The sequence below is a fragment of the Mus caroli genome, chromosome 7 (assembly GCF_900094665.2).
Source record: "Mus caroli chromosome 7, CAROLI_EIJ_v1.1, whole genome shotgun sequence".
NCBI classification, from domain to species: domain Eukaryota; kingdom Metazoa; phylum Chordata; class Mammalia; order Rodentia; family Muridae; genus Mus; species Mus caroli.
In genome coordinates this window covers 92949159-92976226 of record NC_034576.1, presented here as the reverse complement: position 1 = coordinate 92976226, position 27068 = coordinate 92949159, and the positions used below count along the sequence as shown (strand labels likewise).

Genomic DNA, 27068 nt, shown 5'->3' with positions numbered 1-27068 from the left:
CTTCCTGTTTCCTGCCACATTATTAGTAAAAAGTATTTTATGACCCTGATATGTCAGAATTAAAGGCTCTAATTTTCCTGCTTTAGTTAGTAGTTTAAACCATTAAGAGAAAAATAGTAACAGTTTGCATTGTTGGAGAATTGCCTTTTGTGGCTAGCTTCAAACATGTCCCCAAGTGGCAATCTGGGAGAAAAATTGTCTTTTGTGGCTAGCTTCAAACATGTCCCCAAGTGGCAGACTGTTAGAAATTATCAAAAGACTTTCTTAGTCTTTTATTTTAATTAAAATTTAGCCTTCTTGATTTGTGAAAAGTTTGTAATTGAAAATTATCACCAATAATATATGTTTAGACTTAAGATGGTAAGACATAATTTTCTATATTAAGTGCTACTCATATCCAGGCTACATATTCATTATACATGTTAATGCTATAGTATTGGTAATTGTTTTTGTTTTTTGTTTGTTTTTGCTAGTTTTGGAGGTTAGGGGAAGAAGAACTAAATTGAGTACAAGAAGATAAATACAGAAAGCCTTCAAATCAAAATAGAATTATAATGTCTGTATATTTATTAAAAAATGGTCTAGGGCCCTTTCCCATAGTTAGTTCTATAAGTTATTGTAGATATTTATTAGTGTATTTGTTATTTCCAGAACAAACCATACTAAAAGTAGTGAATTGGGATGCACAGGGAGCCCACAGAGCAACAGCAGTGGAGAGAGGGTATAGCTGGAGTTAAAAGTGACACATAAACATGAGAATTTAGAAAAAGCAGAGTAGGGACAGTTAATGTACAGAGTAGGCAGCCTTTCATGTCTCAATGGCCCTTGGCTTTGTTCCTGTGTTAGAGGACAGTGCAAGAGTTCATGTTAATTCAGGTGGTCCAGAGCAAACACTTTAGAACTGTTGTGAATGGAGTCAAAAAAACAACTAGATTTTAGTTGATAAATACTCCATATATTAGAATATAATGAAGCATGACTGATTTCCTTTTATTCTGGAGAGATTTTCTTTACATTATTATTATTATCATTATTATTTTCACTATTATTACTGTTGTTTAGTGCTAAGATTGAGCACAGGGACTCATGCCTGTTCTACTACTGAGTCATACAACCCCCCTCCTTTTGTTGTAGTACTGAGGTTTGAAGCTAGGGCCTTATACACACTGGGTGAACACTGCTCACTGAGCAACACTCCTGGCTCTATTATTATTGTAATTAAAACCATGTCTTTGGAACTTATAGGCATGACCTTTAGTTAACAGGAGAGTTAACTTGGGGGAATGATTTTATATTCTGTTCTGTATGAATTAGACGTTACTACCATTCAATTACTCATTTCATACTTATACTTTTGCTTACTAGGCTTAGATCCTATTGCATGGTTGCTCACATAAATTGTTTTCATTTTTGTTTGAATTTCAGAAGTCTCTACTATCTGGGCAAATGTTTCAGATTTTGTGGAACGGCAGCTAACTATGCACAAGGTAGGCTTTATGTGCCAATTTCAACACAGAAGCCCAAGAGCTATTTCTTATGCAGGCTTAAATACTTTTGCTGGGAGTAGTGTAGGTTGCCACTCCTTTATTTTAATTTTAATTTTTGATACATGTAGAATTTGTAACAAGCTGGATATTATCCTTAGACAACACATCTGTAAATTTTTCCCCTTTAGTGATAGAGAGCACAGGCCGCTCTGTCTCGGTTTATGTAAAGAAACTAGATGAGATCTATTTGTGGCTGATAGTTTCTGGCATGGTTGTGGAAGGGTATAAAACTTCTTGTTCTGCCATTTTTTTTTCTTGGAATAACTTGTAATTGGAAGGTATAAATACAGAAAGTAAATTCAGCTAGTGCAAAATGAGAAAGTGCCTGTGATTAGACTGTTTCTTTAGGTTAAGTCTTAGGTTTAAATGCTATAGAACTAGGTAGAGATTTTTTGGGAGGAGTTTGGAGGCAGTTAGGAGGTTGTAGAACTTTTATACCCTGCTCACATGTCCTAACTATGACAGTCCATGGCTGAATGAAAATTTCAAACTTATTTTGTCTCATTTGGAAATTTGAATTATCACCTTTTAACATTGGCAGAGTATTTGTAAAGCTTTTTTTCTCTCTCTCCATTTTCTTGAAAAATCAACAGGCTTTTTGATACTGGCCTTCCATTTTTGCATGCAACCATGGCTGTAACCCATGATGTGTTCTCCCTTTTGCATGAAAGATGCATGCATGTCCTGGCCATTATACACTCTAGCTGGCTCCCTTCACTCCATGATTTTTTTTTTCTGTTCTTGCATATTTGAATTTGTAGCCATGGGTGTATAATATCTTTAGGGTATCACATGTCATATCAGAGACCTCGAGGTTAAGCGGTATTTGCATTTACTCAGCAGCCAAGACTACATTGTAGGTGATGCCTTGGATGCTGGTTTGCCTGATTCCATTTCATCTTCCCCACTTATCCAACTTTATTGGTTAGCACATGGGATATTGGTCTTCATTATGACATTGTCATATATACGTGGCTACACTTGCTCATTCATCCCTCCACTGCCTCTCCCATTAGTGAGTTGTCTGACTTGAAACAGCAGACAAAAACATCTGAGAGAATAAGAAAACCAAGACTTCAGTAATTTGGAAATGATTGAATTTATGTCATATACATATTTGATATAGATTTTTTAAAAGCTATGGTACCCATAAACTTTTCATAGAAATAGGATATCTATCAACAAGGCCTACAGAGATTACTAGATTTTTAAGCCCAAGGCTTAAATCTTCAGTTTCTTTTTGGCAATTGGATGATTATCAAACTCTGTCTTTTAATGGAGTTGTGTGCGATGTTCTTTTTGTCTCCCTTTTTCCTTTCAGGGTGTTCAGATTTCAGGACTTGGGACTTTCACTTTCTCGAGGCAGCAGCTTGAGGTGGGAAACAAGAAGTTTGTTCTAGTGCAGAGGCCGGTGTTTATCATGGCAGAGAAGTTAGTGCAGACCCACGGACTCAAACAAAACAAAGTATTTTCTCCTGGTAAATCATTTTAACAGTTGAGATTTCCCCAGAAACTTATTGGCTTGCTGAGACAAATGGAAAGGGTAAAACTTGGTAGGTGCTGTATTAGTTTCCGGTTTGAGAGACTTGTGCGTCACTGTGTGTGTGTGTGTGTGTATGTATGTATGTATGTATGTATGTATGTGTGTGTATGTGTATTGTGCCACAGGATGCATGTAGGGGTCAGACAATAACCTATGGGAATCATAGCTTTCTTGCCATGTAGGTCCTAGGGTTTGAATTCAGGTCCTCAGGGCTTGGTGGCACATGTCCTTATCCTATGAGTCATCCTACCAGCTGGGGGGAGTCCATTTTTAGATACTAATAACTTAAGAGGCATGGGAAAAGCATGGGAAAATAAAGTTCATTTAAAAGCTATGCAACAGAGTTCTACCAGCTTATACTCACGTTTCAGATTCTAAGAAATTAAAAGTGGGTAAAAAGAAGAGAAATCTAATTTAGGTTCTTTGGGTAATGAGAGGAAAAAACCTTGTTTAGCTAGCTGTGAGGGAAAAAATGTCTCTATCATGTATATGGTTAAATTGTTAAAAGTTAGAATTTAATAAAGCTGCACGTAATCCATATTAACTGATAGGTTTTTTTTTTTATACCCTAAAACAGTCCTTCCATATTTCCTTTCTTCCTTTCCTTCAATTTCCTTTTTCTTCCACACATGTTTATTGAGGGCTCTAGTGCTACAGTGGTAAATAAACCAAACTGAACCTTGCTGTATTTATAAACTTACATCCCATCTCAATGTATAGCTCTCACCAATCCTGCTGCACTGGTTGTCCACTGTGGAGGGCTCAGCTCCCAAGGTCTGTGTTCCTCCCAGTTTTCCTCAGTTTTCCGTTGCATCACATTCAGGTATGGCTGAAGAGAAATGGTCTATCCTAGGCAGCAGCAAGAGAAAAACTATACCTTTCCTCTAAGTTAACGTTCCAGAAAATTCATTTCCAGTGTGACTCTCTCTGAAAAGGATAAAGTAAGTCAGGTGTTCAGGTACAGTGGTTCATCCTCTAATCCCAGCTCTTGTAAGCCTGAGGCAGGAGGATTGCCACAAATCCGAGGCCACTTCGAGCTATACAGCGAGTTTCAGGCTGGCTGGACAAATAGAGTAAAGCTCTGCCTCAAACACCAAAGCTACCAAACAAGCAAACAAAAGATATGCTGGAAAAACAAGTGCCAACAAACTGTACTGAAAATTTACTCTGCATATATTCGGTATGGTGGGTTTGAAGAAAAGTCAGTCAGCCATTCAACCTAAAATTTTATGTCTTATAAAAAACAATATGAAAGGAAATAGAGATAAAGTGGATTTTTTGTTTTTTCGAGACAGGGTTTCTCTGTGTAGCCCTGGCTGTCCTGGAACTCACTTTGTAGACCAGGTTGGCCTCGAACTCAGAAATCCGCCTGCCTCTGCCTCCCAAGTGCTGGGATTAAAGGCATACGCCACCACACCCGGCTATAAAGTGGATTTTTTTTTAAAGAATACATTTGCTTTAGAATTGAGTTTATTTTCACTTTGGATCTTGTATCATAATCTTAAAAGGTAGTTTAGATCTACAACTCATTTTTTATAGGGTATAGAATTATCAGAATTAAGTAGTTCAAAAGAACAACCTGTCTACATCTTAGATTTGGAGTTCAAATGACTCACTACTAACTAACTAGATTATCAAACACTGTAGAGCAGTTTTCAGTAGTCAGTAAGATGTGGCTCTTACTCTGAAACTCTTAGGATGAAGGGGTGCAAAACAGCAGCCTTGGTCCAGGAACTAGATCAGATATTATGCATAGGAAAACATGCCTGTCTCCATCTAGGGAGGCTTTGTCAAATAGAGAAACTGTGGGACGAGATATCTCAGGAATTGAAAGGACACACCAAGACTTCGAAACAGAGTGAACCCCATTGGGAACAGTCTGGGCATGGCTGTTTACTATAGCAAACTGGGGGTGGGGCATAATTATGACAAAAATAATAGGTAAAGCTCACTCGTGTGATAAGGGTGTTAGGATTCATCCCATGGGAATTGCTGACAGGCTTGGGCAGTACATTTTGGTACCAATCCAGTTTTAGCTTTGGTAGAGCCTTTTGTGTTACTGCAAGTTGATGAAATAAGACAAAAGCCCATGTGGAGGCAGAGTCAGCGTGGAAGGTATAGGAGAGAGTTCAGGTGGGAGCTGATGGGACTAGGTGAGAATGGGGAAAGCTATGTAGTCACTCAGACTTCTTGCTCAGAAAACAGTGAGTGATCATCTTGATGGTAATATAACAAGCTCATTTTGAAACTTGTTGGCATTCTGCCATTCTCGTAGGGATGTTTAGGCAGAGGTGATCCCAGGCCTTAGAAGAGCCCCAGAGAACACAGCTCTTGGAGTGAGTTTACCTAGCAGAGGAAATAAAGAAGCAGACAAGGATGGAATCCTGTGGAAAAAATCAGCCCTCCCAAATCAATAAATATCCGAACATCAAAACTTTAGCCCAAGCCCCTCAGTCTAAGGAGCAAAGGAAGAGGGAAACCAACAAGTAGACCAAGGAGGAAGTTGGAGAACCATGGCACAGGTATAAGAGAGAAGCGGTCATCATCAGCAGGTCCCTGATAGGTCGGAAAAGGAGAGATTGGCAAGTGTCCCACTGGCTCATCCACCATGAGAGAAAGGGTCTTCCCTGACATAAGTGGGCTGGAAGACTCTATGCAGAGATGCAATGGGCTACGGGAAAGCAGGCAGGCAGACCTTCTGTTTTTAAGAGATGTACATTAAAGAGAGCAGAGAGAGATGTTAGAGAACCATTGCTCACTGTGAAGGAGACTGGGCTGATGTAGTGAAGGCCACATTTGATAGGATTTCTGCTAATTCTTAGCATTCAGCAGTAAGCGAGCATTTGAAAGAGTAATTCGTGTTAGGAGACTTCTTGGAGCACGCTCCTTGCACCTCTGCCAGTGGCCCTTATCTTTCATGGTCTTCTCCAGCCTCTTTGCTATTGACTTTTCTCTGACCTTGTACAGCTCCTACACCAGTTCTAGTCAAACAGGTCCTTACTTCCTTTCATGGACGATGCAATCTTGTCACTTATGAGCTCCTCGGAAAGGAGAGCTTTCTGTATTTCGGCTCCTTTGATACCTTTGTGTAAGACTTAGTTTCATGAAAGATAACTTCCAGTGAGGATGGTTATCTTTTCAAATATTTACAATTTCAAAAATTCACACTGCTGCAGAGTGTTCTGAAAGACTAGAGAGCTGAAAACCTCAGAAAACTGAGACTAGAATAAAGGCAGTTCAGCACTGCTCTGTTCCCTAGAGAAAACAAAATCCTTGTTAGATGATTTAGATAATTATTTTTATTATGGGCAAAATATATTATACTTTTAGGTGAAATTGCGCATGTATCAATGACCATTATATTCATTTTCTGCAACAATATTACAAGTATAAGGGGAAAATATGGGTAATTCTGTTTTTTAATATTGATCAGGTAATTATTTAAGTGTCTTTATCGTAATCTTTACTATGTATCTTAGTAAAATCACCTTTCTCCCACTCTTTCTCTTCTCTAGGCGATATTCCAGTTGTTCCACTTAATTTTGTCATGATATCCCTGGAGGGTCCGTTTAACAGGGATACAATAGAAGGGTGTGTTAAGGAGACACTACTTTTTTTATCGAGATCCATTTCCGTCAAACAGAACGTGGAGTTCACATTCAAAGGAATTGGGGTCCTTTCGATCAGAGACAGCAAAGTGAAGATGAGATTTTATAAGGACTTCCTCTGTTCGATGGATGGAAGCGGCATCTTGACTAAAGCCCTTGCAAATGTAAATTGTTTTCTTCTTCTAACTCTCCTGGTTTCATGTCTATTGCTGTGGCAAGGCAGCCTGACAAAAAGGGTTTAGATTAGCTCACAGTTCCAGGTTACAATTCAGCATAGCAGGCATGTAAGGTAGCAGGCAGGAACCTAAAACAGTTAATAGGACCACACTCACAGTCTGCACTCTTGGGGAGTCTGGGAACCAAAACTCGGGAGTGGTGCTCCCCACTTTCATATCAACAGAGCCAATTGAGATTGTATAATATATTGTATAATTGAGTGGTTCTGACTGAACATGCTGCCATTAAGAAAGTCTATTTGGTAGTAATATTAAAAAACAAAAAGGAAAAAAGACTGTTTGGAACAGGTACGGCATCTCACGCCTTCAAACCTACCACTTGTGAGGCAGGCAGATCTCTGAGTTTGAGGCCAGCCTGGTCTACATAGTGAGTTCCAGGACAGCCAGAGCACCCTGTCTCAAACCACCCTCTCAGCCTCCCAGAATACCATTAAAAAAAAAAAAATGGAAAAGCTTGTGTTGACGTATTTTAAGTGACAGTTTTTCTGAGTGTGTGAAAATGCATGCTATAAATGGTCAGTTCCTTGGCACCCAAATTTTGAATCAGTGCTAACCAAAGAATGGTAAAAGAAATAGACACTCACAGATCCGGACATTTTATACTATCTTATTTCTGACAAAGCTCTCCTGCATGCATCATTAATTTAATCTGAACATACTACAAAAGCAGCGTCGTAGATTGTCACCCTGATTTTCCATGCAGAATGCGGAGGTGCAGAGAGGTCCACTGTGAAGCCCAAGCGAGTCCGATAAAGCTAGCACAGGAATTCAAGCCTAGGGTTCCTCAGCACTCAGGTTTTGCAGCTTGTACTATTAGAAAGTTTACCACAAAATCTAATTTAAACCATGCAAACATACTTGAAGGTTTTTTCACTTTTATTATTATTATTATTATTAATTTTTTTACTGTGTTTTGTCCACGTTTCTCTGTGCATGTGTGTTTAATGTCCATAGAGTCCAGAAGAGGGCTCCAGATCCCCTGAGGATGGAATTGAGAGCGTTGTGAGCGCCCAGTAGTGGGGAATCCAACCAAGGTCCTCTGGAAGAATAGCTGGTGCTCTTACCTGCTGAGCCATCTCCTTAGATGCACAATTTTTAGCTTTTAGTTTACAGTGCCATAAAGTAAATTTCATGGGTGTCACCATCACTGTTAACCATTAAGGAGCTGGCATGATGTCCGTGCTAAGTTAGAAGCACAGAATTTAAAGAGGCAAAGAAATAATCAGGAGCACTTATCCAGTGTTTAACGTGCCTTTTGTACACCTCTAGGCACTAATAAAAATGACAAGAATTAATTGAATCATCACAAAAATCCAATAGAGTGGAAGCTTGATTTTTTTTTTTTAAATGAAAAGCTTATGAAGGCCGGCCCAGCGGTCCATTTCTCCCCTCATGGTCCTGTGCAGTGGCGATTGGAGAAGTGGGCCCTGTATAAGGAGGATCCTGGGAGTTTTCCACACAATGTTATTTTATGCAGGATTTCTAAGACGGATGCTGACCCAGTGTGTGGAAAAAGAAAGCTGTAAGAACACAAGGCAGACTTTGAATTTACAAGAAGGGCCCAAGCACCTGACTGGCTTCTTTCTAACTCTAGAGGACTCTGCTGAATTTTAAACACTATTTAAAAAGGAACTGATGTTTTATTTGGTACACTGAACTCCGAAGTGTGACATTTAAACTCTGTAAAAGAACCAGCCTTGAGACTATATTGTATGACAAAGAGTTTGGTCAATGAAGGTGTTCCGCTGTATCCCTCCCGTCAGGTTCAAGAGGCACCATGCACACAGTGTTCCGGAGCTGAGAAGTCAGGCTGCCGGCTTGACAGTGTGGATGAGTCTCTCCCCGGAGCTCTGGCTTAATCAGAACTACTTAACATCTCCTGTACTCGGCAAACACCGGGAAACATGCCGGGGAGTGGTAGTTTGACCACCAGATGTCCTATAATTTAAACCTCAGTATGGACCCACAAAATAGACCTCTGGGAATGGGAAACTTTATGTGCATATTTTGGTGATTAAAAAAAAATCACCTCTTTTTGAATTTTCATTAAAGTCCTTTGTAGGCTATAGCATTCATTCAGAAATAATTGTACACATTAATCCATGGTAATAATGTGGTTATTATATAAAGTGATGACTACAATAACTTGGTTGTGTGCTCTCGAACACAGGTCCACGGAGTACCTCATTAAAATCCTGCAAGGTCGATCTGATTGTTACCCCCATGAACATAGTGCCTGAGGAGACAAAGCAGCTAGCAGCAAGCAGCTATTTATGAACTGCCTATTTTTAGGGTCCTGTGGGCCAACAGTGGAATCAGAGCTGTATTCTTCTATAGTTTCTAGACATTTGCTCACTTTCCAAAGAGGTCTAAAAGAAGGGTCAACTCTTAGGGAAATTTTCAGAAAGTGTAGATGCCTTGGGAGAAGGCAGCATTTGTGGAAGTGATTTTCAGCTTCCCAGGTGAACTTTGATGAGGGAGGTCACTCCTTGCTGTACACTGAACACTGAATAAATACCAACAGCCCACTGGTAGCATTGTCTTGGAGGCATCCTGCAGTGTTTTGGTGTGTCCAGGGTCACAGCTGAGGCATAACCTCTGTCTCTGCCCCCAGAGGCCTGGCACCATGGACTCGGTGCTGTCTAGCAGAGAGTCCTACGGAAAGCGTCCCAACAGCGCGATGGCCTTTCCAAGGTGAGTGTGTTGCTCTATGGGTTAATCCTGGCACCAGTTCTCCTTGCTTATTGGGCTGTATTTGTTTCCCAAACTAATTTCTGCTCTTCTCTCCCCTTTTCTGCCTCCATCTCTGCTTCTCTCACTCCCTTCCATCTCTCCCTTTACCATCTCTGTATAAGCACCAGCCAGGAGTTTATTGCGTATATTTTCTATGGTTAAGTTTTAGAAAGATGAACCCAAAAGATTCTGACCCTACGTGTCGTTCATCTTAGTTCCTGCAATATTAGTACAACTATCACTTAGTAGGTTTCCTCTATTTTCTTCCACTTCCTCCACTGATGCCTTTTTTCTTTCAGCTCCCAGCAAATGTCCTGTCTAAGCACTGACTATTATGACCAAGCACACTGTATCCTCAAGAGGATGGTGGATATTCTTGGGGGCTGCTGATAGCAGTGATAATTGTAACAATAGCAATAGTAGCTTCTCTTTGGAACAGATGTTCAACAGTTAGGAACTTTCTCAGTAGTATTACAGTCACTCTTCATTATAATTGTATAATGTACATTTTGCAATTTTCCCCATTTTATAGAGCTATAAATTAGTTTAATTATTTTTTTATTTATTTTAAGCAAATGAAATAAAATAGTGTTAGTAAGAAGACAGAAAGAAGAGCCCTGGAGGCTTGCGTTTTGTTTCCTGCTTGGCTCTTACCCACACACTGTCACTGTGTGTTCTGACATTATTTATTTATTTATTCATTTATTCATTTGTTTTGAGGTAGGATTTTATTGTGTAGCCCTAACTGGCCTAGTACTCACTATGTAGACCAGGCAGGCTTGGAACTCAGAGATCTCCAACCACCTCTGCCTCCAGAGTACTGGGATTAACGGCATGCACCACTGCTGCCCAGTGTGCTCTGACTTTCTTAACCTCTTAAAAATATTTATTTTCATTATTTTTAATTGTTTGTGTTTAATGCACATGAGTGTGGATGCCCTTGGAGGCCAGAGGTGTGTGTCAGGTTCTCCAAGGGTTGGAATTACATATGGTTGGGAGCTGCCTGACGTGGGTGCTGGGAATTGAACTTGGGTCCTCTGGAAGAGCAGTTTGAGATCTTAGCCACCAAGTCACCTCTCCAGCCCTGTGGTCCTAATCTCCATTGCCATGCCATTGACTTGCATTCAGGTTAGGTGAAGGAAACTTGGGTAGTAACAGCCACCTTCATAGAGTAATGTTTTTCTCAAATATTTTATGTATTTGATCTCCTATTGTGTTTAGGTTTGGAACACCCCCCTACCCCCACCCCCCGGCAGAAAAGCTGGTTGACACATACTCAGAAGAATCAAAGTGAACTCAGAGATCCGTTAGTCAACCTTTGTATCTAGTAGCTGAAATGCCCACAGAGCTGGTGAATGTCCAGGCTAGAAAGAAATGGCTACTTTGCTCCTTAAAAATAAACCAATGAGCAGGGCATGGTGGTGCACGCCTTTAATCCCAGCACTTGGGAGGCAGAGGCAGACGGATTTCTGAGTTCGAGGCCAGCCTGGTCTACAGAGTGAGTTCCAGGACAGCCAGGGCTATACAGAGAAACCCTGTCTCAAAAAACCAAAAGCCAAACCAAACCAAACCAAACCAAACCAAAACCAAACCAAACCCAAAACCAAAACCAAAACCAAAACCAAAAAGCCCCAATGGATTCAAAATCATTTTGATTTCATTGTTTGGGAAGATATATTTATCTGTCCTCTGTTTTTCATTGGTTAATTAGTCTGTTTATTTATCCATGTGTGGACATGGGCATGCCACTGTGCAATGCACGCAGGCCAGAGGACAACTTACAGGAGTTGGTTCCTTTCATCCCCCATGTGAGCTCCAGGGATTGAACTTGCCCAGGTTCATCAGGCTTGGGGACAAGTGCTTTTACCTACTAAGTCACCTTATATGAACCTTTTTTGGTAGTTTTTTGATTGAAGCATTCATTCTAAGAGGTGGTGAAAGAACTCTATATGAGCATATTGAAATGGGTGTGAAGAGTCAAATACTCAAAACAAATGGTAGAGTTTATTTATGTGAAGTTTGGCCCTTGAATTTATTTAAAGGCACACAGCCTCACTCCAGTGGGAGTGCCCTGAATTCACCCCTGAGACCAAAGAAACCCTCAACTGTATACACCAACTGGACACCACTTCCTAACCCATCCTTTTGCAGGTCCTTCTATTTTTAACATAAGGAGAGGATGGGGAAATGGAAGGAGGAAGGAGAGAAGTGCTTATTGCAGGGTACAGTAACCAGGCAACGATTTTGTGACTTTAAGCTAACAGGCATCTCTCACAGATGTAAAATGGACAGAAAAACCCAAACTGAAACCAAAGGAAAAAAAAAAAAACCCTAAATTAAAGTGTTCAAGCAATTTCCTTATATCAAGCTCTTTGTGGGGGGGGCCCATGGTTCAAGGGTCTATGGACTTGGCAGACTCTCAGATTTGGCCTCAAAGAGAGTTCGTTCTATATAGTTAGCAAGGCACATACATATTTCACCCCCTTGAAGGAAGTACGCTTGTTGAGAAATCAGTGAGGGGGTGCGTTGCTTCCCAAAATTGAGAGTTCACACAGTCATCGGTTCAGGACCAGAGCAGAAGACAAACATCTTGATTTGTTCTTAGGATTGAGCACAAAGAGACAGAGAACAAAACACCCGTGGAGGTTTTTGGAGAGGAAGGTGGAGAGAACAGACCAAGGAAGATCAAGTTGAAAGACCAGTCAGACAAAGAAGAAGGAGCCAGGGGTAGGCCAATGGTTTGTGGGTATAGTTTATTACTCTTGACTCTTATGTGCTAGGTGGTGTTACTTAGTAACTTCTATGTAAATATAAGTAAATAAATATCAAAGTAAATAAGGTTAATAATGTATTAGTTACTTTCCTGGTTATAAAAATGTATCTGACAAGAAGCAACTTAAGGAAGGACAGGTTTATTCTGGCTTATGGTTGGGTTCCAGGGGTTAAGCATGGCAGGGTGGGAGGCCAGTGGGTCACATTGTGTCTGGGGCCAGGAAACAGACACTGATCAGGAAGTAGAGCCCACCCGTAAAACCTCAAGGCTCACCTTCAGTGATTCTGCATATGCCGTGCTCTTTCTTTTGTTTAAATATCTCCTGCCCTATTAAGACTGAGTGTCCTATCTTCTTCTTCTTTTTAAATTTTTTGTTATTTTTAATATACAGTGGAAAAACTTTCACAGGTTTTAATATATAAATTTTTTAAAAAAATTTGTCAGTTCTTTTTCCACTTTTTAAAAATTTATTATTTTCTTTATATACATTTCAAATGCTATCCCAAAAGTTTCCTATACCCTCCCCTTGCCCTGCTCCCCTACCCACCCACTCCCACTTCTTGGCCCTGGTGTTCCCCTGTACTGGGGCATATAGAGTTTGCAAGACCAAACTGCAAGACCTCTCTTACCAATGGTGGCTGACTAGGCCATCTTTTGCTACATATGCAGCTAGAGACATGAGCTCTGGGGGTACTGGTTAGTTCATATTGTTGTTCCAAAACGCAGACACCATTGCATATGCCAGCAAGATTTTGCTGAAAGGACCCAAATATAGCTGTCTCTTGTGAGACGATGCCGGTGCCTGGCAAACACAGAAGTGGATGCTCACAGTCAGCTAGTGGATGGAACACAGGGCCCCCAATGGAGGAGCTAGAGAAAGTACCGAAGGAGCTAAAGGTGTCTGCAATGTCCTATCTTCCTAAAGGCTCCTTCCTAACCTTCTCAAATGGGTCACCCACTGGGGACCAAGGGTTCAAAGACACGAGTCTATGTGGAACATCTCACATTCAAACCACAACTTTTACAATAGCCATCAGTAATAATATTATTTCTTATAAACACCTTTTATTCCTGAACTCTGTATCTTGCTTTAACCCTGTGACTCTCAGCCTCTTACACCACTATCTGTTTGGTGGCTGAATCTCTGTTGCTTGACCAGGTTGTGATAAATAGCATAAATGCATGAGGTAAACTCTAGGGCACACTCAGTCTTAATAAGACAGGAGATACTTAAACAAAAGAAAGAACACGGTTACATGAAACGATTCCTTGGTAAAAACCTTCAGCAGTTATGTGTGTATTTAGCTACTATTTAGCTGTTTGAGAATTGAATAGAATGCCTCTTATTATTTACATTTGTTATTTATTTTAGAGATATCATCGCCCAAGAAACACCGTGAGAGGCAATCTATCTCTCCTGCTAAAGTGACAAGCGTCAGCTTGCTGGACAAGGTTGAGCGAAGTGGGAACGGTGGGAAGATCACGGCCTGTGAAAAGTAATTCAGTGACTTTTTTCTCCTGCATCTTATTAAATATAATTTTGAAGTCTTGGATGACTCAGGGAATCTTTTTTTTTTTTTTGAGTTTTTTTTTTTTTCCTGAGTGCTTTGTTTTTTTTTTTTTAATATTTTTTATTAGGTATTTTCCTCATTTATATTTCCAATGCTATCCCAAAAATCCCCCATACCTTCCCCCCCCACTCCTCTACCCATCCACTCCCACTTTTTGGCCCTGGAGTTCCCCTGTATTGGGGCATATAAAGTTTGCAAGTCCAATGGGCCTCTCTTTCCATTGATGGCCGACTAGGCCATCTTTTGATACATATGCAGCTAGAGACAAGAGCTCGGGGGTACTGGTTAGTTCATCATGTTGTTCCACCTATAGGGTTGCAGATCCCTTTAGCTCCTTGGGTACTTTCTCTAGCTCCTCCATTTCTTCTGTTCCTTATTAATTGTTATTGAGAATATTCTATGTGAGATGTGATGGGGATTCTAGAGGTGACCAGGACTGATAATCTAAAGGAAAATCCAGACACATGTGACAGACGATACATTGTGGGTAAGGGGAATAAATGTTATTCAGTATAGGCAGAAACAGCACAGGGAACACTCAGTCTGTCTGATTTCTTTCAGAAATGACTTCTCAACTCTATAGGCGCCGAGCAATGGTGGCTCACGCCTTTAATTCCAGCATTTGGGAGGCAGAGGCAGGTGGATTTCTGAGTTCAAGGCCAGCTTGGTCTACAGAGTGCATTCCAGGACAGCCAGGGCTACACAGAGAAACCCTGCTTGACACCCCGCCCCCCCTCAAAACAAAACCCAAACAAACCCTTATAGGCATTGTTGATTTCTGGATGCTTAGGCATCATATGACAGGTTTATACTGATATTAAATGGAATGTAAGTTTGTCACATGAGCCTGACAGTTGAGTCACCCGTGTTTCTGACTTACCTCCTTTTTGCTGCCTTTCTAATATCTTCTGTAATGACTCTTTGGGCAAGGTCTATCTTTTGGGTAGGGTCAGTCTTTTGACTGCTTACGTAGATTAGTATCCCATTGCTGATTTTTGGTTCTTAGCTAAGTTTTGCTCAACATTTAATTGAGGTTTCTATATTTTCTTCTGTTAGTTGTCCCAAAGAGATGTCTAAGCTGTTCTTTCTTGTAGTTTTAAAGACTTTCCTTTCTTAGTGTTTGTATTTCTCGCTCCTCACAGGAGTTGTGATTTTCTGGGAAAATTCATAACCATTGTCATTTCCTTTGCTTCAGTTTGGCTCCTACGGAATATACATTGGAGCTTCTAAATCTGGTTTCTGTTTCTCTATTTTTAAAATATATTTCTTTCTTTCTTTTTTTTTTAACCTTTATGCTGCTTTTAAAGTAAGATTCTCAGTTTCATTTTAAATATCAGTATAGGTTGTTTGTGTTTTATATATCATATATTTTACTAATGTAGAGGATGTATTTCTTTGTTTTAATTAGAGGACCACTTTGCGATGTTGATTCTCTCCCACCATGTTGTTGGCCCTTTGGTCTCTCTTTTAATTACTTTCCATGCTTTTCCGGTTTATCCAGGCCCACCCCCTCTCTCTGAGAGCACATGTTTAACAGTAGCTTTACCTCCTGCGCTGTTGAGTCACTTCCTTGGTACTGAGTACTGAATTACCTCACTTGTTGGATGCTGGTAGAGACTCTCTTAGTTCTCACACACTTAAAATGCTTGGCCGTTTTGCTTTCAGAGTTTGCTGTGTAGAAGTATTTCCCCATATGTTCTCTGTTACATTGTTAGCACACCATTCAAGTTGTACAGTTAAAACACTGGCACATACTTATAATATTTAAAGCCATTTTCCTGAGTAATACTAGAAACCATTCCCATATCCTGTGTGACCTCAGTTCTTGGTTTCTGACAAGAGGGTGGAGCCTGTGTGATGTAAGAGGAAGAGCCTGTGATGAAGGGATTAGGATTGTGGTAGGAAGCACTCTGTAGGATTGAGGGGAAGCAAAGTTCCATATCCTATTAGAAAATTCAGCCATCGGCACCTATAGCACATCTAGACAACATATCTACAATGCAGCCAATCCTTATGATCTCTGCTGCTACCACACTGGTCCACACCAGTGTTGCAGTAAATCACCAACCCAACTATGCCCCGGCAACGAAAACACAACTCAATATGAATACATGCTGTGCGCCTAGATTGGGCAGACCTACCGCTACACTACCATCTTCCCCATCTATGAGACCCATTAAAACTTGCGGTTTCTCTAGGCCATGTGCTTCTGCTCCGCTTTTCTTCTTCCTCCTCCTCCTCCTCTGTGTCCTCTCCCTCTTCTATTTTCTCCTTCTTCTCTCTCCCCACCTTCTGCTCCACCTTCCCTTTTATCTTCCTAATCATCAGATCTCCTTTATTTTACAAATTAAGGTGGGAAGCAGGTTCACCGGAGTACTGACTCTTTCCTTGTTTGCCACCGCTCAAGGGAGAATGAATTAACATCAAATGTAATTAGCCCCAGGGCTATCCACAACACACCAACCCCTTTCTTCTGAGTTGTTAGAACGGTCTCTGTCCTACCGTTCTTCACCATTATCTCTATATTACTTTTCTTGTTGCTGTAATTCAATGTCTGATGAAGGCAGCTTAAGAAAGAGAGGTCTTATTTTGGGTCACAATTCAAGGAGGGGAGGGCGTGCATCATGGCACGGGAGCTTTGAACAGCTGTCACGGTCAGAAAGCTGAGAGAAATGGATGTGGATGCTCAGCTTGCTTTATTATTTTCATTCATCCTGGCTGTAGAATGGTATCTCTAGGACCAGGGTGGGACTTACCACCTAGGTTAACACATTCCAGAAATGCTCTCACAAACCTTCTTAGATTATCCTAGATGCTGTAAAGTTGTTATTTAACCAGCACAGTATCCACTTATTTTTTTTCTCAGTGTTTCAGCCAAAATAATCCTGTGTAAGACAGATGATGGCATCTTCTACCCAAAACTTCCAGGCTCCCCTACTCTCCTGCAAGAGACATAGTCCTTCTCTTTGCAGCAAGAGTCCTTCCTGCCTAGTCTCTGACTTGATTTCTCCCATGCTTCTCATCTTTTACTTGCCTCGCTCCAGCAACACAGATCCAAGAATGTCCCCACCCAAAGTTCCCAAGGACTTTGCTCCCATCTGCTCTCCTGAAATGGCTCTCCCATTGGGAGTCTGCAATGTTCATCCCACTTTCTTCTGGCATCCAGGCCAATGTTTTCTTGGTAGGGAATGTTCCTGGGAATTTGCTTTATTCCCATTTAGCACTCTCTTGCTTCAGTGCACAGCCTTTCTTATCACCATGGAGTATATATCCTTACAGTATTACCAGCTGGCTAGCCCCATCAGTGTTCAAGTCCTGAGGACAGGGAATTGTGTGTGCCTGAGTTTTGTTTGCATTGCATTTCCTGCACCTAGAAGAATCACATGGTAAGTGGGCACTGAATGTTTTTTTTTTTGTGTGTGTGTGTGAAATGAATGGATTTATCCCCATTACACAGAAATTGTAACTGAGGACTTCCAAGATGACATAGCTTCTTTTTTTTTTTTTGGTTTTTCGAGACAGGGTTTCTCTGTGTAGCCCTGGCTGTCCTAGAACTCACTTTGTAGACCAGGCTGGCCTCAAACTCAGAAATCTGCCTGCCTCTGCCTCCCGAGTGCTGGAATTAAAGGCGTGCGCCACCACGCCCGGCTTATGACATAGCTTCTTGACATCACCTACCTCGCAAACTACAAAATGAATTCAAATCCAACTCTGACATGAAGTACAGGTTCTTAACGAGGATGCATGCAGCTATTCTGAAAGGAACCACTGAGCTACTTTCTCTGGCTCTTTTTTTAAAATAACAAGATCTCTCTATTACATCACCCTGGCTGCCCTGGTCAGGGCATAGATCAGGCTGGCCTTGAACTCACAGAGATCTATCTCTATAGATCCGCCTCTGCCTCAGGAACCACCACCAGGCCTTTTTTTCTTTATCTTATGTGTTTACCCTTGTCTCTAAAACTGTCACTGTCTTGGGGCTGGACATAAGTCCTTGGTTAAGAACACTTACTGTTCTTCCAGAGGTCTTAAGTTTGGTTCCTAACACTCATGTCAAATGACACACAACCACCTGCAACTCCAATTCCAGCAGATTCAACATTCAATTCTAGCTTTTGGGCATCCCCTTCCCCCTCAGGCACATTACAAGTTCACATAATTAAAAGAATCTTTAAAGTGACCATTGTCGCTAGAGGTCAGACTGTATTAAACATTAATTTGTGTCCCATTGTCTTTGAAGCTTGTCATCTCCAGGTTGTCAGAGAAATGACAGTGAGAGGCCCAGAACATCTCCTGCCCCAGCTTGCCAGGATCATAATAAGGCAGGACAGGTACAGTGCCTTTAACTGGATAAAGCCCACTCAGGCTCCTTCTCTGATTCTGTCTCTCCAAAAGAATTCTGGGAACCATCCCTTCTTAATATAATCTATAGTCATACTCAAATGTCTGGACTGAGATTTGCCTGTAGTCAAGATCTACTTAAGAGAAAGGGACTAAGAAATCCTTTCTAATTTTTAGCTCCTTTGAGAGTTCACTAAATCCTTTTATTTATGAGATTTACGAGTTTTACGAGTATGAGTTTTACGCTGTAAAACTTCTTTTGCTAACTGCATACTAGATACTATAATTCACCAATATTTTCTTTTCTTCTCTTTTTTTTTCTTTTTTCTTTTTTTGTTTTTTTCGAGACAGAGTTTTTCTGTATAGCACTGGCTGTCCTGGAACTCACTTTGTAGACCAGGCTGGCCTCGAACCCAGAAATCCGCTTGCCTTTGCCTCCCAAGTTTTGGGATTAAAGGCGTGCGCCACCACTGCCTGGCAATATCTTCTTTTCTGAAACATGTTTCTTGACAAATTCAGTCTTTAGAGAGTTTTGTGAAGGGAATAGAGTAAATGAATAAAAAAAGAGGAGAAATGTACAAAATTAATTTGTCCTGAAATTTGGAACTGCAGGAAATGTGCTATGTGTGTTTGCAACGAGCACAACGGAATTTCGCATTGTACCATGGAGATGAGAGGAGGAGGAGAGAGATTGAAGATGAGCGACTTATGCAACAGTACCAAATCCTGAAAGATCAGGAGGCTTTCTTCAAAAACCAGGTAGCCTAACACTGCAGCTGGAGAGGGTTTGACATGGGTCAGCACGACACCATTTTCAAACGCAACAAAACATATTCTTCACATATTTGCACTGTAACACATGTAATCATTTGTATGTTAGTGGGCTAAAACGTAGCTAGTGTGTTGGTTGGTTTTATGTCAACTTTATCCAAACTGGAGCCATTTGGGAAGAGCAACTTTGAGAAGATGCCTCTATGCTATTTGCCTGCAGGCAAGTCTCCACAGCATGATTAGTGATTGATGTGAGAAGGTCCCGCAAACTGATGGGCAGGACGTGGGCTCGTGGTCCTGAGTTAGATAGGGCAGACTAGGCAAGCCACGGAGAGCAAGCCAGGAAGCAGTGGTCCTCCATGGCCCCTGCTTCAATTCCATACTGCGTTCTGTTTCTGCCCTGACCTCCCTCAGTGATGGAGGATGACCTGAGAGTTGACCCAAACTGATTTCCTCCCAAGTTAGTCATCATGCTTTATCACAGCAATAGACACCCTCACCTACGAGGGGCAGTGTCCAAATTTTCACTGGTGAATGTCTCAGTATTTGATCATTGGCGTAAATGATGGATCTTCCCCCTCAACCCACAGGGCTGAGTTTTATAGTTGAAAGTGAGCCAGGCACAGTTGTGCATGCCTTTAATCTCAGGAAGCAGAGGCAGACAGATCTCTGTGTGTTGGAGGCTAGATTGGCCCACATAGTGAGTTCCAGACTAGCCAGAGCTGCATGCATAGTAATACTTTGTCTCAACAATGAAAGTGAAAATGATGGATGTATTTTGCTGTTTTTAATTTCTGATAAAATATAAATGTGGTCTAACCTTATACATTTTAAAGTCATGGCCTATCTCCAAAGGGAGGGAGCACAGAAGGGCACCTTAATACTTTCTCTACACAGATTTCTCTGGTCTCTGATAATGATGCTGCTAGTGTGTTCTGTCTGCATTTGTGGTAAAGCTCTTCCATTCCAAGAATGAGGAATAAGAAAAAAATATCACTTACCTCATGTTTACAAGTCTTTAAAGACATCAGAAAGTGCCATTGTAGACAAACAGTTTTCCGTGTCACTTAGAATATATGACGCAGAATTGAAAGAATGGAACATATCAATGGTACAGAATTAGTTAATATAGAATGAAATTATCTTGTGATAGGGTTTCACTGTGTAGTCCTGGCTGTTCTGGAATTCACTCTGTTGACTAGGCTGGCCTCAAACTCCCAAAGATCTACCTTTCTCTGCCTCTCAAGTTCTGGGATTAAAGGTGTGCGCCACTAGTAGCTGCCAGAACGAAGCGTTCTGAAGATCGTATTTTATGCCTAAGGTAAAGACAACCCTGTTTTGCCATAGATGAAGAGCATGGCTGCTAGGGAGCAGAACCAGAAGAATGCTGCCTATAACCTCGGAGTTGCTGAAGCTATCAGGAATCACAAGAACGAGAAACCTGAATTCTATGTGAGTCTTGTTAAAATTTCTATTGATTGCATATAAGCGAAACTAATAAAAGGAGATTTTGTGCATTTTCTGCCAAATTGTTTTCTATCAAAATTTTTATCACGTAAGTAATGCCTTTTTCTCAGACAATTGTATCTTTATAAATATTTATTTTTTTTAAATTGTTATTTGTATATGTGCTTCTCTATGTGGAATAGAATGACTTTGCATAACCCTCAGAAGTTTCTGTAATTTCTCTTGGGGGAATCTTTCTGTCTCTGGCTGGCTGCCATTTTCCTGTTCAGAAGCTGGGCCATGGGATGGTCTGCCGTGTAATGCTTGCTCTCAGAGTTCTGTTAGATGTGTTGGGGGGTAAAATTAAGGCAACAGTCATCTCTCTCTTTGAATTTCATTAGAGTTGTATTTGTTTTAATGACATAGAAAATTCTATTGCTAATCCTGCCTCCCTCCCCTGTAAGACTTTGAGGTCAATAATCTATGCTGCAGTTTGTGCTATTTAAAGTACCTAAGTAGGAAAGTGGTCTGTGTAGGTGTTGAGGGTCTGCCTTCACAACATCCACAACCACACTCTGATTTTTATTAATGGCTACAACTCTTGTTAATTATAGTCTTTGCCAACCAGGCCCTGGGACAGGTGAGGGGCAGGATCCTAACACCCAGCCCTAGGATTTAAATAGAAAGCAGCAGCACTGACATCATTCCAGAACTGGCTAGCAAGGAAAACGTTCAGACTTCTGCCATGGGGATTTGAACAGGAGTGAGATCTCCAGGGGATCTGAGTGAAGATCTTGAGAAGATCCACTTTTTAGATGGAGGCAAGCCACTTGCTGCCCTTCACATCCTTGACCATCGAGTCTGCCTTTGTTTCTGCCTGAATCTATTTTTATACCACTATTGATATATTGATATTGACAATCTGATGGTCTCCATAAAGATGTATTAGAAATGCACTTTGTTCATCATTAGAACATACTCGGCTCCCCTGGACTGGCCATTCTATAGGCATCTAGAAGTACAAATTCCTCATTCTAATGAGGTCTCAGTTGTGGGGAGACAGACCCTCAAAGAGCCGAGTGTAGTATAGTAGCTGTGTAAATCTTTGAAGAGAGCTCTATATGAGCAAGGAGGTCACTTAAGCCAGATTAGGGATCTAGGACTGTTTTCTACATGTAAAGAGCTGGGCAAAGAAGGAAATGAAGGGGGAGATCTCCAGGCAAGAGCATCAGGGAGGGAAAGAAAGCACTGGGCTCTTGGCATTTAGGCCTGACCTCCACCTTCCTACAGTAGAAGCTATAGACTACACTTATGGCCCCAATTTGTGCCTCTTTGCAGAAATACTAAGATAGAAGTTCTGACTCTGTCCTAATCTGGACCCCACTGTCTTTTCATGTGCTTGAGTAAATTGGACTATGCCAGTGTCACAGAGTTAAGATTCTGTGCAGGCTGCCATCTCCAGGCAGCAAGTTGTAAAAACACTTTATGTGTGAGTGATTAATTTCTGGCTTCTTTCTCTCTCCCTCGAGTGCAAATCCACAAGTCCAGTTGCATTCATCTCCCAAGGATAGCCAATATTTGTCCCAATCTCTTTATCAGCAACATTACCATCTTTCCCCAGGACACATTATAGGCAAACCTCTGTCCTGTCTTTTCAATTGTTACTCCCCTACAGCCAGTTCTTCACACAAAAGCCAAATGGTCTTTTAAAATTCTTAAAGTATATCACTCTCCTGATTAATTCCTCTAATGGTGTTCCATTGAATCAAAATGAAATACAAATTGATAAAGATTTTGGATATAGGCAAATTTCTTTGCCCCACCAGTGCCTGGGTGGCTTTCCCAGCCCCATCTACTTGAGCTTACTTTCTTCTCCTTCTCCTCCTTCTCCTTCTCCTTCTCCTTCTCCTTCTCCAGGGCTCTCTGTGTAGCCCTGGCTGTCCTGGAACTCACTTTGTAGACCAGGCTGGCCTGGAACTCAGAAATCTGCCTGCCTCTGCCTCCAGAGTGCTGGGATTAAAGGTGTGCGCCACCACGCCGGGCTTTACTTCTCTTCTTGTTCACTGTGCTTCAGTAATGCATCTCTCATCTTCTCTGACTGGAGGACCCCTTGGTATTTGCAGTGGGGCAATCACTCCTCTGCATGGAAAAATGTCAGGCGATTTCACCCTAGCCTCAGAGTCTTGATATGATTAGGACTTCACAGCACTTATTACAAACTTAAATGGCCAGATGACACTGTCACTGTTTCCTACAGCAGAATGGAGCAGACGAGAGCAAAGTCTCTGACCTTTGATCTGGACCACAGATCAGCAGTTAGTTCTAGAATGTCTAGGCTCACAGGAGATAGTCAGGAACCTCTCTTTCCACCTTTGCATATCCTTGCCCATGCTTCTGTATACAGAATTCCCTCTTCCTTCCAAATGGATGCTGTAATTGCTAGCTCAGAAAGAGGCTGGGCACTGAGCTTATCTCAACTTTATCAGGGAACATGCTCATGCTATAAGTCTATGGGTTATCTAAATACTAGCTGGCTTATGTTTGGGGGGCAGGACAAATGATAGAAATCATGTAATACTTTGATTTTAGTTTGTATTGCTAACTTTACTTTCAGGTATGTGACCATAAGAGAATTGCTTGTGTTTCATTTCAGAAATCCTTCCTCTTTGATAAGCGACCTCTTAGTCCTGAGATTAACGCTTTTAAGCAGGAGGAATATTCCCAAAGTCTCCTGAAACAAATGGAAAGCAAACGGGAGAAGGAAATAAAGCAAAGACAAAACAGAGAGTTGATGGACCGCTTGGAGCAAGTGCAGCTCACAGAGGAGTGAGTCCATCACATGTGCACGGAAAGCTGATTTCTATGTAGGATTGAATAAGCATTCAAAATGTCATTAGCACCTCTGTAGCCATTTGAATAAACAAACCCAAATAACAGCCAGTACCACAGTGCAACTAACTGCAGTAAACAGAGAAAGCCACCATTACTATAGGTATAGCAATGACTGGCAATCTGAAAGGACTTTAATTACAGAACAGCATTTTGTATTGCTTGCGATTGCCAGCACTGGTAGATGCAAGAAGGAAGGAACATATTTTGAGCAAGTATCATTGCCAACTGTGATCCCAAGGCAAAGCTTGGGTCTTATTATAAGCCTGTAGTATGTTCCATAAAACCTGGTACACTTATATATGGAGGATACAGGTGACCCTAGAACCAGGGACTGAAATGTAGTATGGGGTGTTTTTCCTTTTGCTCATGGCAAGTTTCTTAGTTGGCATCACTTTGACACATTACCCTGATCTTGGAGAATATTAGTCTCAGTTCTGAATTTCCAGGAAGGAAACTCTGATTGCTGATTGCGTAGGTTGTGTTGTTTGATGCTGAAGGTAGGGCCAGAGAAATGAAATTCAAATCTACCTCAGGGGGCTCCTACTTTTGCTGCTAAAACCAGGACAGTAATTGTGTAGCATGAGCAGGGACTGCTACAATAAACAGTAAGTTGGTTTCTGTGACCCAAAGGATATATTGTCCTAAAATTTATCTGTTCTATTATACCAATTTTATGGATCATACAGGTCTTTGGCAAGTTTCATCTGATGACTGTAAGTTCTAATAGGGTAGATTACTTTTCTTAAAGAAGAATTATATATTGAATCTTCTTATATAAACTATAGTCATGTTTTTCTTGTCTAGATTTTAAGAAAGGATTTGTGAGTATGTATGGGATGGGGAGGGTATTTACCATATTTATCCCATCTGGACGATATGACCCATCATCTTATGCATATCCTGTCTGCCCTTTGTGAAGACACAGCATACATGAGTTACTTTTTACTTATAATTAGAGCCTTCAGAATGAAAGACGAATTTTTATGTACCACGTGCGCATTCCTATTAATATTGAACATCTTTTGATAATGCCAACTTGTGCTGCTGTTCTGTATGTAAAATGTATGTAAAATGTGTGTAAATGTAGAGCGTGTAAGATGTATCTCACATCTCCTCTTCTTAACCACCAGACTTGCTGCACAAAGAGCTCAATATCTAAAAGAGAAGATGGAAGAAACACAGCACTACAAGAGAGCTTTGGATGCACAGGTAGGGAGATAGTGATCATTATTTTAAGATTATGCAACATGTCAACACGATTCTATTAGCAAGCACGTAATGCTGTATACACGCATGCATGCCATATGTTTGGTAGGTTCTGAGGCCCTGTTCATTCCCATAAACCTTGGTGTTGGTATTTTACTAAGTTGTACAATTGTCCATTATGTGTTGCTCATCTCAGGTAAAGAACAAACCCCCACAGCTGCCCATGTTTGAGCCGGACTCTGCTGAGCCCATCTTTGGTAAGAATGACGGAGAAAGGGAGACGGAAAAGCGAAAGCGAGAGCAGAGCTGCATGAAGCATCAGATGGAGGCAGCCGCCAGCCACAAGAGGAACAACATCCTGAACCAGCTGGTGGACCAGAGGCGAGATCTGCAGATGCTTCAGAGGACACAGAGAGAGTAAGAAGAACCTGGGTCTGACTCCTGTCCCTTCCCTTCCCACTCCCCGCCCACTCCCTTCTCTCTGCCCTCCTCTCCCCCTCCTGCATCTCTCCCAGCTTTCTTTCTTTGTAACAATAGCAGAGAACAAAAGTGGCTAACCTACTGAGGAGTTATGCTATTCTAAACTCGTTACACATCTCACTTTTTTATTCTTATAATTCAGCTAATGAAAATACTAAAAAGAAAAAATACTCCTCTATTGATCTCCATCTTTTAAGTTCTTATTCCAATATTTCACCTTATAGTGCAGTATAACAACAACAATTTCTCCTCCCCCTCCCTTTCTTCTTCCAGTTTTTTGAGACAAGGTTTCTCTGTGTAATGTGGCTGTCTTGGAAGTGCTTTGTAGGCCAGGCTGGCCTTGAACTCAGAGATCTGTCTGCTTCTGCTTCCTTAGTAGTGAGATGAAATGTGTGCCAGCAAGCACAGCAACAGTATAACAACTTCTTTTTCTCTTCTTCCTCTTCCTCTTCTTCTTCCTGTTTTTTTTTTTTTTTTTTCCGAGATAGGGTTTCTCTGTGTAGCCCTGGCTGTCCTGGAACTCATGCTATAGTCCAGGCTGGACTCGAACTCAGAAATCCGCCTGCCTCTGCCTCCCAAGTGCTGGGATTAAAGGCGTGCGCCACCAAGCCCGACTATAAGGTCTTTCTTATATGTGCAAACTGAGAAGGGTGAATTCAAGAAGCCAGATGTAGAATGATGGTTGCCAAGGTCTAGAAGAGAAGGAAGAAGAATACAGAGATACTGGAAGAGTCTAGTTTTAGCTGGACAGGGTGACCAGGTCCCTGAGTTCTATTGTATAGCATGGTGACCATAGTTAATAATGTGTTATATCATTGGAAGTTCCTGAAAGAGTAGATCATAAGTGTTCTTACCACACACAAAACTGTGTGGTGGGTAGATCTGTCAGTGGGTACAATTCTCAAATCCTTATACTGCACACTGGAAATCAATTCAGTTTTCACTCATTACTTAGCCCTGCGGAGGAGAATGGAGACACCTGGGTGATCNGACATGGTGACCGGCAGCTGAAATGAGCCAGGTCTTGTGCAGCTGAGCTATGAACCTGNAGTCTCATGCTAACTCCTGGTAATTAATGTGAGACTTAAGTGAATTGTTGGAGACACTGTTAGTATCCAAAGAGTTGGGGGATTGGTTGCTAAGAGGATAGAAACATGTGTGTATTTGGTTAGTAAAAATAGAATAGGCTGCTATGACCCCTTTCTTTGAACTCTGACTTCAACTTCTCACTTGGGTTTCTAGACATTCCTTCACAAATGCATCCTGGTTTATTGGCATGTTTTTGTCACTGTATTAATTGTGTGATAAAGAGCAAGTTACATACTTTTGAGAGCACTGGTTTTCCTATTTGTTCTAAGGCTAATACAAGTATCTATGTCTTGATGGTCCAGAGTTAAATAATTCCTGCAAATAGCTTAGTGTAGTGCTTGTTTCAGAGTCAGTAAGGGGAGCTACTGCTATTACAAAGCTAGGAAACTAGTGTGTGTGTGGTATATGCTTGTGTGTGGTGTGTGTATGTGGGGTGCATGTGTATGTGTATAGGGTATGGTGTATGTGTGTGTGTGGTATATGTTTGTGTGTGTGTGTGGTTTGTGTGTGTGTGGTTTGTGTGTGTGTGTATGTGCACGTGTGTGTGTGTTATATGCTTGTGTGTGGTGTGTGTATGTGCATGTGTGTGTGGTTTGTGTGTGTTATATGCTTGTGTGTGGTGTGTGTATGTGGGGTGTGTGTGTATGTGCATGTGTGTGTGGTATATACTTGTGTGTGGTGTGTGTATGTGGGGTATGGTGTATGTGCATGTGTGTGTGGTTTGTGTGTGTGTGTGTTATATGCTTGTGTGTGGTGTGTGTATGTGGGGTGCGTGTGTATGTGTATAGGGTATGGTGTATGTGCATGTGTGTGTGGTTTGTGTGTGTGGTAT

General features: G+C 41.2%; 1 protein-coding gene across 1 annotated transcript in view; it reads left to right on the top strand.

Moving 5' to 3' along the window:
* The window catches only part of Ccdc81 (coiled-coil domain containing 81), a 40423-nt gene that overhangs the window by 4134 nt on the left and 9221 nt on the right, over positions 1 to 27068 (top strand). The window contains exons 2-13 of the mRNA XM_021167437.1: positions 1426 to 1487; positions 2869 to 3025; positions 6606 to 6862; positions 9549 to 9628; positions 12273 to 12394; positions 13813 to 13936; positions 18252 to 18342; positions 18965 to 19111; positions 20471 to 20575; positions 23223 to 23395; positions 24592 to 24670; positions 24864 to 25084. Coding sequence (XP_021023096.1) covers positions 1426 to 1487; positions 2869 to 3025; positions 6606 to 6862; positions 9549 to 9628; positions 12273 to 12394; positions 13813 to 13936; positions 18252 to 18342; positions 18965 to 19111; positions 20471 to 20575; positions 23223 to 23395; positions 24592 to 24670; positions 24864 to 25084 — 1618 coding nt within the window. The remainder of the gene's footprint in view (positions 1 to 1425; positions 1488 to 2868; positions 3026 to 6605; positions 6863 to 9548; positions 9629 to 12272; positions 12395 to 13812; positions 13937 to 18251; positions 18343 to 18964; positions 19112 to 20470; positions 20576 to 23222; positions 23396 to 24591; positions 24671 to 24863; positions 25085 to 27068) is intronic.